We start from the raw sequence: 13168 nt of genomic DNA on the forward strand, positions 1-13168 counted from the left end.
CAAATTTTGTTAATTTGAGTGATGCTTTGATTTTGATAAGTATACTTAGAGTATACTTTAATCCTTAAATTTGAGCAAAAGTATGAATGCAGTATACTTTCTATATACTGAAAGTATACTTTTCTAATCAATATTTTGGTAAGGGCGTGGTCACAAATACTGTACTGTAGTGGTGAAAAAAGTGTTCAATTGATTGCCTGCAAAAAAATCATTTTTTCATGATAGGACTTCTGTAGTTGTGATAGTTGTGTTTTCTGTGTCTAAACCATTGTGCATTGAATTTCAAGCCCGAAGAGCTAGAGGTGAGACTCTTGATTTTGGTCTTGGATGGGAAAAATGAAACCGGGTTGTTGTAAAACATGGATTAGCTCCATGGAGTACTCAGGTCAATAGGTCAAATATGTCCTATTGGAGTACTCTAAAAATATTGCAGACCAGATTTTAGATCACCGCGAGAGGAAAATAAAGACCTGTATAATTTTGTGTTTGCTCTACAGTAAGACCACTCTGTAGCAAGAATGTAGCTTTCTGAATGGTCTCTTTTTATATCTGCATCACATTGAGTATGAAATTCTTATATCAAAGAATAAGTTGGCAGACTCCATTTATTGTGATTGTCCTATTATTTTGTTAATTGAAGTGTATTTTGTCAATAAAATGACAATGAATAATTAATGCTCTAAAACCCCTCTGTAACCTCTCTCACAGACTGTCCCCAACTGCCATTTCATATCCAGTCGTACTGCCTGCATCATATTGAGTATGATAAAAATTCCTTTTGGAAATGTGTTGATCAGCTATGTATTCTATGATTGTCACAATATTTTGTTTGATATATCAGAGCTTTTCTGCAAGCTAAATCTGGTCTGTTTAACTGTAGAATCAACAAAGATTTTTAAGCAGAGAGTGTGCGCTTTCTTTACAAAATTGAGTTTGGAAACTCAATTCGAAATTGAGTATTTGCCACCGAATAACAGTGGTAAAAAAGTGCTTGGAAATTACCCTGTGTGAGTACTTCAAAATGGAATATTTAAAAAAAACTGCTAAAGATTTTAAAGTTATGTGACTCCTCATTTTTTCCGGTTTGTGTAATTTGCGATGCGCGATCCAACGATTCACGATTCACGATGCGCGATGCACGATCCATGCATATATTATGTTAATTATTCTAATTATGCATTTACAGGTTTTCACATATTTTAATTCCTTCTTTTGTATTCCTGGAAAAAATGTAAAGTATGCGTGCATATATTTTAACCTCAACAATCAAATCAAATCAAAACATAAACTTTTTTGCCCATGCTTTGAATTGAATATCTTGTAACCTTTTTGCTTTCTTTCTTTAAAGCAAAAACGTTTCTCCGATTAAACCAACCAAATGCATTGGATTGAGACAGGGTTATAAACAAAAATTTACAATGTTGTGGTAAAGTAGGGAAGACGTTTTTTAATGAAGAGCGCGTGTATAAACTCACCTTTTTTGTGAAAGATCAAACAAATTGAATTGATCATCAAACAGAGAAAAATATCAAATAAATAAAAGCACCAGTTGCAATTCAGTTGGTGAAAGGCTTTTATAAGAACATGCCAAAAGTAATGTAGCCAATGATTCCTTATTTACCTCATTCGCTGTTCTTAAAAAAATAATAAACGTACAAAAATGAGTTTGTTTTAATAAATTTTTCGCGCCAAAACTTTTCTATGACGTCAAAGGCTTTTTCTTTCATTTTAAAAACAAGTGAGGCATACAGCGAACATTTTTTTCTCTCGCTATCAATTTTTGGTTTTTCTACACAGAAGATATAAGTTATTTTAATCATTCTGATTATGATAAATTATTTCCCCTTTTTTTTATTTTTTTTTTTCGTTATTGTTATAGGATGTTTGCAGCTAGCATTACGAAAACTTATTCGTGCACAATTAGAATAATTAACATAAATCGACATAAATTATGCATGGATCGTGCATCGTGCATCGTGAATCGTTGGATCGCGCATTGTAAATTACACAAACCGCATTTTTTCTGAGGGTTTTTTTAAAACTTGGTTTGGTATTTTGCAAATGGAATTCACGCTGGCCTTCCTAGTGTAATTTGCTTTATGCAGGTGAAGTGTGTGCTCCATCTTAGTGGTGTCACCAGTTACTGATGCAGGCTGCATCAGGCTTTGTCATTTGAAAATTCCAGGCGTGTGGTCAATCGCGCTCCTAAAAAGTACTTTAAGCATGTGATAAGGAGTGCTATGCATAACTTTAAGTAGTCACTCTCCTCAAAGATTTTAGTTGTGTGTGAAGGTGTGCGCGTGCTATCACACGCCTCAAACGATGCAGCCTGCTGCATCATTTGAAAATTCCAGGTGTGTGGTCAATCACACTCCTAAAACCTTAATTTTAGTAATTTAGGCGCGTGATACTAACTTAATGGGGTGTGGTTGATCGCACTCCTCAGACATTTTAGGTGTGTTTGGAGGTGTGCGCGTGGTGTGGCCGGTATCGCACGCCCTTAATGATACAGTCTGCGATGATTTATTCTTCTTTAAATGTTAAGTCATTTTGTGCATTTCCCATAGTCAGGCTTTTTATTAAGCCTCAAAACAGGTTTTTTTCTTACAGTTTTAAGATCTTTTGCCCCAAAAATCTCCTGTGGTCATCAAATCAAATATATACTAAATATAATTCCCTCCAAAGAATCGTCTATGTTTGGAATGGTATATTGGGGTCCATCGGGGGTCCAATGTATGTCATCCATGATGACATGACTATAAAAATGTTGAAAAATTAGGGCAAGGTTGCTATTTTGTTTTCAGTTTCCCAAAGAGAAACAATAGAAACACAAAAATAAAAGGTATACTTGCAAAGACAGAGATTGACTATGGAAGGCGATAAAGAATTAAGGAAATCCATTCAAGCTAATTTGGGCCGCTGGATCAAAAAGTTGAGTTGTGATGGTGATGCTGTTGAGAAATTAAGATATAAAATGAAATTTGTGAAACAGTTGAAGGAAATGCCAATCGCTATCAAAACAAAAGAAGCAAATGATCAACATTATGAGGTAAATGCGATGTTTTGTAAGTTTTCTCCTTCACACGGTTTCCTGTTAAAAGGATTAATTTTTTTGGTCATTTTTCATGATAATTTATAAGTGGTTAACTGGAAAGGGATAGTCACTTGGAATAACAACTGATGATTTCTTTTCCAAACTTTTGAGAATGTAAAACCTTGGGTTGGAAAATCAGTATTTTAATGGTTGAAGAGTGCCAAACATTAATCAAGGATCTTGTCTATGAAAATATCCTTGCTTCATTCAGATTTCTACACATTTTTTCATGTTTTAAACTTCTGTAAAACTTTATCTTAAAGGTGGATACAGATTTTTATCTCACTATCCTTGGAGACAGGTTGAAATACAGTAGTTGCTATTTCCCATCTGAGTCAAGTACATTAGAGGAGGCTGAAGACTGCATGTTAGAGATGATTTGTGATAGAGCACGTGTTACCGATGGATTGAAAATAATGGATCTGGGATGTGGTTGGGGTGTGACTGGATTATACATTGTGGAGAAATTCCCAAATTGTGATGTCACATGTATTTCCAATTCGTCAACTCAAGCTGCACTGATCAACAAAAGGGCTGCTGAGAGAGGGTATGAATGTGGTTTTGTATTATTTAGAGAAGATCTTTTAAAAGACTTCCAGTTGATACATTTTTATTTGTTCTATATTTTGTCTCAATGATTAGTATTTTTTCATTAAATTTTGTCATCCTTCATTAAAATCTAGCTCAAAATGACATCAGTCCCATCTGAAAAGCCAGAGAGGATAGGAGAATTATAACAATACTTTTAAAAAGTATTTCTTTTAAACAGGTATTCTAACAGATTGAGATGTATCACAGCTGATGCTAACGTCTTCACCACAGAGGAAAGGTTTGACCGTATCATCTCTGTTGAAATGTTTGAGCACATGAAGAATTATGATAACCTGATGTCTCGTGTATCTTCATGGTTGAAACCTGCTGGTTACCTATTCACACATATTTTGTGTCACCGTGAATATTGTTATCACTTCAAAGAGAGCAAGGATGAGGCTACTGGCTGGATGGCTAAACATTTTTTCAGCGGTGGCACCATGCCTTCCAGCGATCTATTTCTGTATTTCCAGAAAGATTTGAGTGTAGTTGACCACTGGAATGTCAATGGCATCCATTACTCAAGAACCCTGGAGGCTTGGCTAGACCGGTTAGACGCCAACCGTGACCGTGTTTATGAGATCTTGCACCGCCAACATGGAGATGAAACAGATAAGCAGATTTTTAACTGGCGCATGTTTTTCATTTATTGTTCAGAGGTTTTCAAATATGATGGTGGCAATGAATGGTTGGTGTCTCACCATTTGTTTCAAAAGAACCAACATTGCAAATTGTAGGCTCTGGTGATGTCGACAGAACTGATGTCTAAGTTAGATTAGATTATTGGTTGGAAGGCTTAAGAAATGGTCTTAATTTTATTCACTGTGTAGGAAGATTTTCAGAATAAATTGAGAAACACGGCTGACTTAACCCGTGATATATTCAACCAATAGATCTTATCAGAGTTTTTGATTTTTCTAAAAAAGCGATGCATTGTTGGATTGTTTCAGGAGTATTAAAATAGAAATCTCTTAGGAATTCCTCAAGGGAATTCTATTGTAGTACTCCCGAAACAATCCCACAATGCATCGTTTTTTTAGAAAAATCGAAAATTCCGATAAGATCTATTCATCAAATATATTGTAGATAATATGTAGACCAGCTTACTTTGATTGATATAATCAAAAAGTTATGATATGATTTATACGTATTTTTGACTTTTTCTTTGATTTGAGTGCAAACTTTATTAATCATAACATTATACCGGGTGACCCACGAAAAAGTTCAGACGTTTCCCGACATCTTGAGGCCGAACAAATGTCCCAAAGTGCTTGGAGTTTTGATATTTAGAAAGTAGATATCCTAACTTAAAATTTGAGGTATCACTTTTTAATTTTGACCAACTTGTTCTCTGCTTATGAGCTTTTAAAGTCAAAACTCAATTTACGGAAAGTGTAAAAAAACACGTAAAAAAGGGGTATCAAATTTTGTATTTTTAGACGTTTTTGATATACAGTTTTTGAAAAAAATCTATGAAAGCGCCAATTTTTATAAAAACTAGTCTTGTTTTAAACAAAAATTACTTTCAGAGGTGTTTTTATTAATTATTAATGTCATAAAACTCGTTAAATAAGTCAATTTGTAAGTGATTTTCTAATTGATTGCATGAATTTAATACCTCTTTTTTACGTGTTTTTTACACTTTTCGAAAAGTGAATTTGAAAGCTCATAAGTAGAGAACAAGTTGGTCAAATTAAAAAAGTGATGGCTCAAATTTTAAGTTAGGGTATCTACTTTCTAAATATCAAAACTCCAAGCACTTTGGGACATTTGTTCGGCCTCAAGACGTCGGGAAACGTCTGAACTTTTTCGTGGGTCACCCGGTATATTATGTAGAAATTAATTATAGGAATTAGGGTATATTATGAACAATTTTTGTAGGGCTTTTCGTGTATTAACCTAATTTAATTAGGGATTTTTTCTTTCAGTATGTTCCTGGATCGCATTAGCATTTTTCATTCATAGAATGGTTTTTTTTATGTTTTTAATTTTTTTTATGTTTCCACTTCATTATTTTCGAATTAATTTATATCAAGTTTATTTTTTAGCAGGGATGAAAATAAATACAAGTAATTGAATTTGTGTATTATATTTATACCTTGTCTAGTGGCTGGGTTGAAATTACAATATACTACTTTATGAAAAGGTCTCACATTTCAAAATATTTTCTTAAAATTCTTTGTGTTTTTAAGAAGATATTTGAAATTGAATTCGCTCTACTTTCCATTGATTACTTTTTTGACTTTTTGGTTCATATTATTTTGAGGGGTGAATCAGTTTTCTCTTTGGCTGGATATTTGCTAGAGATCAAAAGTATTTCATTTTCACAACTTTTCTCTCTCCTGCAGTCACCTAAGTTAGCAGTCCCCTTTTTTGGTATAAGAAACAAAAATTTTCTCTATTTATTTTTAAAGAAAAAAATAATAAGATAATAATAAAATAATACTGCAAAAATGGCATCGAACGAGGATTTTGAAGAAATGGCACCCTCCATCCAACATTTATTGGATCAAAAAGAATTACGCTGGGTGTTTGTTGGTGGTAAAGGGGGCGTTGGTAAGACAACTTGCAGGTATGGCGAGAAATATTTAGAAAGATGTTGAATGAGATTGTTATTGCATTGTCTATTATTCTTTACATGGGACTAAGATGTTTTGTATTAGTCTTTAAAAATTCTTCCGGCCTTTGGTTTCTAAACCGAAGTTTGTAAGTTCAATTTTGATTGATATTTTTGTCATGAAATAGTTTTGAGGGTTTTGTTTGTTAAAGACCTTTTGAAATAATTTCTTACCTTCAAGACTGTTCATTGAAATATAAGATAAAAACACTCTGTATTTTTCCTCAAAAATTGACTTCATTTGACGTACCTCCCTCCATTTGTTTACATTTTTAAACTAAAAGAAAAACAAATTTTTCTCCCTTCCACACCGGACGAGCACAAATTTTGAGCAATTCTATCATTTATATTATGCTTTGTGAGCATATAGAGACGCCTCTATTCTATATCATAAAAATAGATATCTTTAAAGTGTTCCTTTTCTTTACAATTGCAGTTGTAGTGTTGCAATCCAGCTTGCTAAGTATAAGAAAAATGTTCTCATCATTTCGACTGATCCTGCACATAACATTTCCGATGCGTTCGACCAAAAGTTTGGTAGAAAACCAACTGCTGTTAAAGGATTCACAAATCTATTCGCAATGGTTAGTTTTATTGAGATATTCTATGTGAATTTTTTGATCTCAAAATGTATTGGTTCCTTATCAATGAAGTATAAGCCCAAAGGGCTAGAAGCGAATCTCGTTGGTAGGATTTGAAGCCAACAAATCCTGCCAAAGTTGCCTAGCCCAGCGCGGCCCGCCTGGTTTTTATACAAATGCTAAATTGAAGCTGAAATTTACCGCTAAATTTCGAAAAAAAAATCACTCAAAAACAAGGGAATCGCTAGATTCAATCCGTCGTCAAAAATACGGCATACAATCTAAGGCTTCACTTTTTCTTGCCTGAGAAAGGTTATAGACTCGCTTCTAGCCCTTCGGGCTTAAACTTCATTGCTCCTCAGTAAGATCAGTGCTCACAAAATCCAGGCTAATTTGTTGTGTTTGTGTCCAATTTCTGTTTGGGATGAAAAGCTTTGTTTTGACTACTGATAAGATATAAACAGTGCTGTAATTATATTGGTTATCTAATTAGTATTATAGTCATTTTTTTACTTTCTTCCTAGGAAATTGATCCAAATCTTGGGTTAACAAAACTTCCAGAAGATGTTCTCGAGGACCAGGGTAGAGTATCGATCTATTCATGATATGCACCACTGCAATGTCTTCTGACATTACATCACGGATCCAACAGCTGATTGGTTGTAAGTGACGTAAAACCAGTCAATACGTCACTTGCAACCAATGAGCTGTTGGGTCCGTGGAAGACATTGCAATGGTGCATATCATGAATTATCTTTGGGTTATCGTGATTTCTGATTAAGTTTCTATGAATAAGGGTCATTCTGCTGGACTAATTATAGAGGTTGTTCTTTTTTTGTTAAACCTTTACGATTGTTTGATAGAAGAAGAGGTTAGTTAAGGTTTGCCCTTCCTGTTCTAATTATGAATTAAGGTAATTAGTCTAAAGTCATTGTATCGTCTTTTGACTTATTGCAATTTTATTTCAAGCAAAAACTCTTCCAATTGGATGCCCACTTTCTGCATACTCTGACAATTAAAATAGATAGGGCAGAAAGTCGGCCGTCTATAAGCTAGAAGTTATTAAGATCCGGTCTCCACTTGCACGCGCTGCAATCTCACTTTTTGGCTTCAATCGGGCTTCAATCCTTTTTGCTTGGGAAAAAGATTACGTCATAAAAATGTAGCGCGCGCTTGAAAAAAAAGTTAAACACATTTCAACTTTTTTCAGCCGTTACGTCGGATCGCGCCAATGGAATTGCTTCATCTTCTTTATGACCAATAGCGTGGAAGCATTGCTTGAAAAAGTGAGATCGGAACACGCGCAAGTGGAGACCGGCCTTCAGATTCACTTTGAAATAGATTTTCGATCTCATAATCTTTTTGTGCTGTTTTACAGACTTCATGTCAATGGGAGGAAAGATGTTTCAAGACTTGTTGGGGGCTTTCCCTGGAATCGACGAAGCAATGAGTTTTGCTGAAGTCATGAAGTGAGTATTGCTTCCCATTTATTATACCCTTTGTACAGTGTATTCTCCATAACTCGAACACGTGCAGAGAACACACATTTGTTCGATTTAAGGAAATAAATAGTAAGGTTTATAAGGCATTGTTGACTTGTTCGAGTTATAGAGGTTCAAATAATTTAGAGACAATAATCATAAAGAATGGTTCACTGTAAAAGTATTATCATTTCAACCAATTATTTTTACATAACTCTCTACCAGACTGGTTCGCAGCATGGATTTCTCTGTCGTCGTATTCGATACAGCTCCAACAGGGCACACGCTTCGCTTAATATCCTTTCCCAGCGTCATGGAGAAATCTTTGGAGAAATTACTGGCACTAAAATCACGTATACAACCTATGATTCAACAGGTTAGTGTAACATGGTGTGAAGAACTTTGTTCATAGTGTGCAAAGTAGAGTACTTTTACGCGTACAAACTCTCGCGGTTTCCACAAATTTTGGCCCTTTTCGCCAATTCTTGGAAGGGCCATTCGCGAAAGTTTTTGCTCGCGAAAATGTTTTGACAAAATAGAAAATTTGTAAAACTTTAAACTTTGAATCAAATGTATTTTGTTATTTTTTAGCCTATTAGTACTAGTAATAACATGGTTTGGAGGGTGATTTGGGATTAATAACCCCGAGGTTCATTGAAAATATTTCAAAATAGCCCGAACGTAGTGAGGAATTTTGTCCAAAGCCTCCAGGAAAATGAACGAAATTGGTTGAAATTGGTTGAATTGATTCGCAAAATTCTGTCCATGCGAAAATTAATTCACTTATAGTACTTTTAATCCATCATTTTGTTTTCATTCTTTCTCATTCTACAGTTCAGCACACTCCTCGGGATGCAAGATATGAACATAGAACAATTCACATCGAGGCTGGATGAAACACTACCAGTTATTAAAGAAGTATCGGCCCAATTCCAAAACCCTGTAAGGCTAGAAAAATCATAGACACCCAGCTGGCACACAACGTTGTTTCATCGTTATCTAACGTTCGCAACGTCCATATAACGTTGAAACAACGTTGTGTGCCAGCTGGGCATGTATTTTATTCGGATTTATTTTCGAAAGACATCATTTTGCTTTTTTGCTAATTTTTGCCTTTTTGCAGTTATAAGGTTTTGCTATTTGTGGCAAAATTTTGTCGCTTTCAGGATTATTGTTAACAGATTTTTGGCTGATTCTTGATATTAAATCAATATTCATTTCAAGTGGTTTAAAGTAAACTTTTTGCTGGAAGCTTGTATCACAGCTGTTCACTTATTTGGGTTTATTCGATCGTCTTATCTGTATTCTGCGAGTTTTGAGCCCATTGGTACAACAGTTCATTACAAGCACAAAGAAATCACCCCACACAAATCCGAAAAAGAGAGATGGTTGGTTTGGTTGGTTTTGGTGTTTTAGATTAGTTCTTATTTGATAGGATTCTTCAGTTTTTTACAGTGCCTGATACATAAGTAGAGCGATGTCAGTCAGAAAGAAAAGACACTTTTTTATTCTGCTACTGGCAGTTTCATGCCACTTTTGTGACAATCTTCCGGCAACTGTGGTTGTGGTTGTGTTTGCCTGAAGATTGTCAGCAAAGTGGCATGAAACTGCCAGTAGCAGAATAAAAAAGTGTCTTTTCTTTCTGACTGTTCTTATTTGATAGGATTCTTCACTATGCAATATCTTTTTTCAATATTTTCAGGACCACACTACGTTCGTCTGTGTATGCATCTCAGAATTCCTTTCTCTCTACGAAACAGAACATCTTGTACAAGAACTCACCAAAATGAATATGGACATTCGAACTATCATCGTAAATCAACTGGTTTTTCCTAAGAAATTACAAGGAGGTATTTTCGAATTTGTTTTGATTATAAAGTAGTGGCTAAAATAGTAGCGATGTATTTGTATTTTTGACAACGGTGGAGTGACAGAAGCGATTAGGAAAAAAACCTGCAGTTTTGACCCGCAAAATCGAGGACAGTAAAAGTGCTCATTTACCGTCGTCCTCAGTCAGTTAGGGTGTAGAGAAATTAGAAACTCACAAATTACAAGAACTCACCAAAATGAATATGGACATTCGAACTATCATCGTCAATCAACTGGTCTTTCCTAAGAAAATACAAGGAGGTATTTTCGAATTTGTTTTGATTATAAAGTAGTGGTTAAAATAGTAGCGATATATTTGTATTTACATTTTGGACGACGGTGGAGTGACTGAAGCGATTTGGAAAAACCCGCATTTTTGACCCGTGAAATCGAGGACAGTAAAATTGCTCATTTACCGTCGTCCTCAGTCAGTTAGGGTGTAGAGAAATTAGAAACTCACAAATTACAAGAACTCACCAAAATGAATATGGACATTCGAACTACAATTGTCAATCAACTGGTTTTTCCTAAGAAATTACAAGGAGGTATTTTCGAATTTGTTTTGATTATAAAGTAATGGTTAAAATAGTAGTGAGTTTATGTATTTGCATTTTGGACGACGGTGGTTTGACTGAAGCGATCTGGAAAAAAACTCGCAGTTTTGACCCGCAAAATCGAGGACGGCAAAAGTGCTGATTTACCGTCGTCATCAGTCAGTTAGGATGTAGACAAATTAGAAACTTACCGTCTCCGCCACAGGAAAACACATATACATAAACTCACTATATTGTCAAGTTAACACTCAGAACGATATTCATTGGAAATGCTGTTGAAAACAAGAAAATTATGAAGGCAGGGCATTCGGCTACGTTTCAACAGGTTTTCAGCCGGGTCATGCTATAAACTCAAGAAAATGGTACTTGATGCCTCTCTGCTAAATAGTGGAATCCAGGGAAAGTAGTTGCGCCCACCCCTATCCTCGGGTAAGCAGCTAAGAAAAAGTGAGTCTTCAAGTCGCCCTAAACTGCGGTTCAGTGCGGTCGCAAATTTTCTTACCACATCAAGTTCTAGCGACTCTACCCAGTGTCAGGGTCATACAGTCAGAAACATGGCGTTCTAATTCTACAGGCCTATCAAGCGGGCAGACACTTAAATTTTTGAAGTCGTTGCATTGATGCTTGTACAAGATGTACTATTGAGCGAGAATTGCTAGACCTGGAACGCCGTGGTCATAGAGGATTGATGTTCGTATTCAAACTTTATCATTTTTAATCTTTTAGGTTCGGCATGCGATTTATGTTCAGCAAGGTCAAATATACAAAAGAAGTACTTAGAAGAAGTAAGACTTATTTTTAACAACCCTGGCGATTTTTCACTGACTCAAACCCTCTTTATTTTTGGCCTGTGATTGGGCTTTTTCTGAAATTTCCCGTACCGCCCCTCCCCTTTTGACCATATCCATTTTTCGAGTTCCACAGTCCCCTGGATGTCTGGCTTAGAGACCCCTGGATATCCGACCTGAAAAAAAAGTCCAAGTCGACAGAAGGATGGAGGATATCTTTGTAATTTGTCTGTACTCCCTGAATGTACAGGCATTTCGTCCTGTACCCCCTGGATATCCTCTCTCTCTCTTAAGGTCCGACCCCCTGGATATTCAGATAGCATTGAACTCCTTGGTTGGGTAGGACACGGAATATTTCTGGAAAAGCCCATTGCCTGGATTTATTTTCAGATATGTATACTATGGATTTTCTTTCCCATAGCTTCCTGAGGTGCCGTTTTTTAACTTAGCTTTCACCAAGAAAACTTAAAACTGCTCTCTTTCCAACGTGATTAGCCCCAAAGGATTTTTGGAATATTTCTAGCCCTTCCCCACCAAATTAAGGAAGGTTTCGAAAGGTTCGAAGGTTTCGAAAAATATGAGAGTCCTGTTTTTTGGCTGTACAAAAAAGTCCAGTGAAGATTGCCGCGTCACTATGTTAAATCATTGTTGATATTCCACCAAGGAGGGTACCGCCCTTAAACTACATCACATTTCTTTATAGAATCGACTGAAAAGACGATCTAACTAATTTCGCGACGGGGACATTCTTTATAGGCCGATGCTCTCAAACGCCACTAAATGTTACATACGTCAACTCTACCCTCAAAGAGGATCTACGCCTCCCCCTTTGCAACGCGTCCCGAGCCAATAATTTTGCAACTTCCTGTATGAAACATTACGCTATAAATATCATGAAATTTCACCTTTCGCTTGGCTTGTTTTTATTAGATAGCAGATTTATATGAAGACTTCCACGTTATCAAGTTACCGCTTCTACCGAAGGAAGTTCGTGGACCGCAACAAATTGAAACCTTCTCTGATTGGCTAATCAACCCTTATCAACCACCGTCGTAACAGTTCGAATTTGATAGGCGTCTTTTAAGGGTTGGATACATATTTTTCCCTATGCCAGGTTAATTACAATTGCAACAAGTTCTGCTCCAAAGAGACGATCGATTGATAAATAATTTTCCTTAGGTTAGATTAATTACAATTGCAAAAAAAATAAGCTCTACTTTGGACGATCGACTTTTTGATTTTTGTTTTTTGACCGAAATTCAGCTGAAAGGTCCAAGTACCATTTTTAGGGTGGTTCACCTTAAAGCGCCTGACTAAATTTTGCAATCACGAACAATATTCAATTTAAAATTTCGATTTCAAAATATTTATAACTTTTTCAATAATATTTTTTTTCTCATTCATAATATTTTTTTGTTTTGTTTTTTTAATTTTGGAAAATGAATTTATTACTTTAAAATATTTAGATTTAAAATTTTCAGTTAAGTTACATAACGTGAGATAATACGCGTTTATACAAATGTGGTGAAATATTGCGCTTATTGATGTAGTTTCTGGGCTCTTGATACCATGTAAAACTAGACTAGAGTCTAC

General features: G+C 35.5%; 2 protein-coding genes across 2 annotated transcripts; both read left to right on the forward strand.

Moving 5' to 3' along the window:
• Window positions 1-2781: 2781 nt before the first annotated feature.
• Window positions 2782-4523, forward strand: LOC136801627 (uncharacterized). The gene is made up of 3 exons (XM_067058266.1): window positions 2782-3049; window positions 3358-3641; window positions 3864-4523. Exons 1-3 carry the CDS (start codon window positions 2870-2872, stop codon window positions 4420-4422), a joined length of 1023 nt encoding a protein of 340 aa, XP_066914367.1. The 5' UTR covers window positions 2782-2869; the 3' UTR covers window positions 4423-4523.
• A 1576-nt stretch (window positions 4524-6099) lies between these two features.
• LOC136801628 (ATPase ASNA1 homolog) lies at window positions 6100-13105 on the forward strand. The gene is made up of 9 exons (XM_067058267.1): window positions 6100-6257; window positions 6739-6886; window positions 7408-7465; window positions 8262-8352; window positions 8590-8740; window positions 9199-9306; window positions 10067-10214; window positions 11514-11572; window positions 12506-13105. Exons 1-9 carry the CDS (start codon window positions 6139-6141, stop codon window positions 12629-12631), a joined length of 1008 nt encoding a protein of 335 aa, XP_066914368.1. The 5' UTR covers window positions 6100-6138; the 3' UTR covers window positions 12632-13105.
• Window positions 13106-13168: the final 63 nt, after the last annotated feature.

This window comes from Clytia hemisphaerica, unplaced genomic scaffold (assembly GCF_902728285.1).
Source record: "Clytia hemisphaerica strain Z4C2 unplaced genomic scaffold, Clytia hemisphaerica genome assembly, whole genome shotgun sequence".
Classification (NCBI taxonomy): Eukaryota; Metazoa; Cnidaria; class Hydrozoa; order Leptothecata; family Clytiidae; genus Clytia; species Clytia hemisphaerica.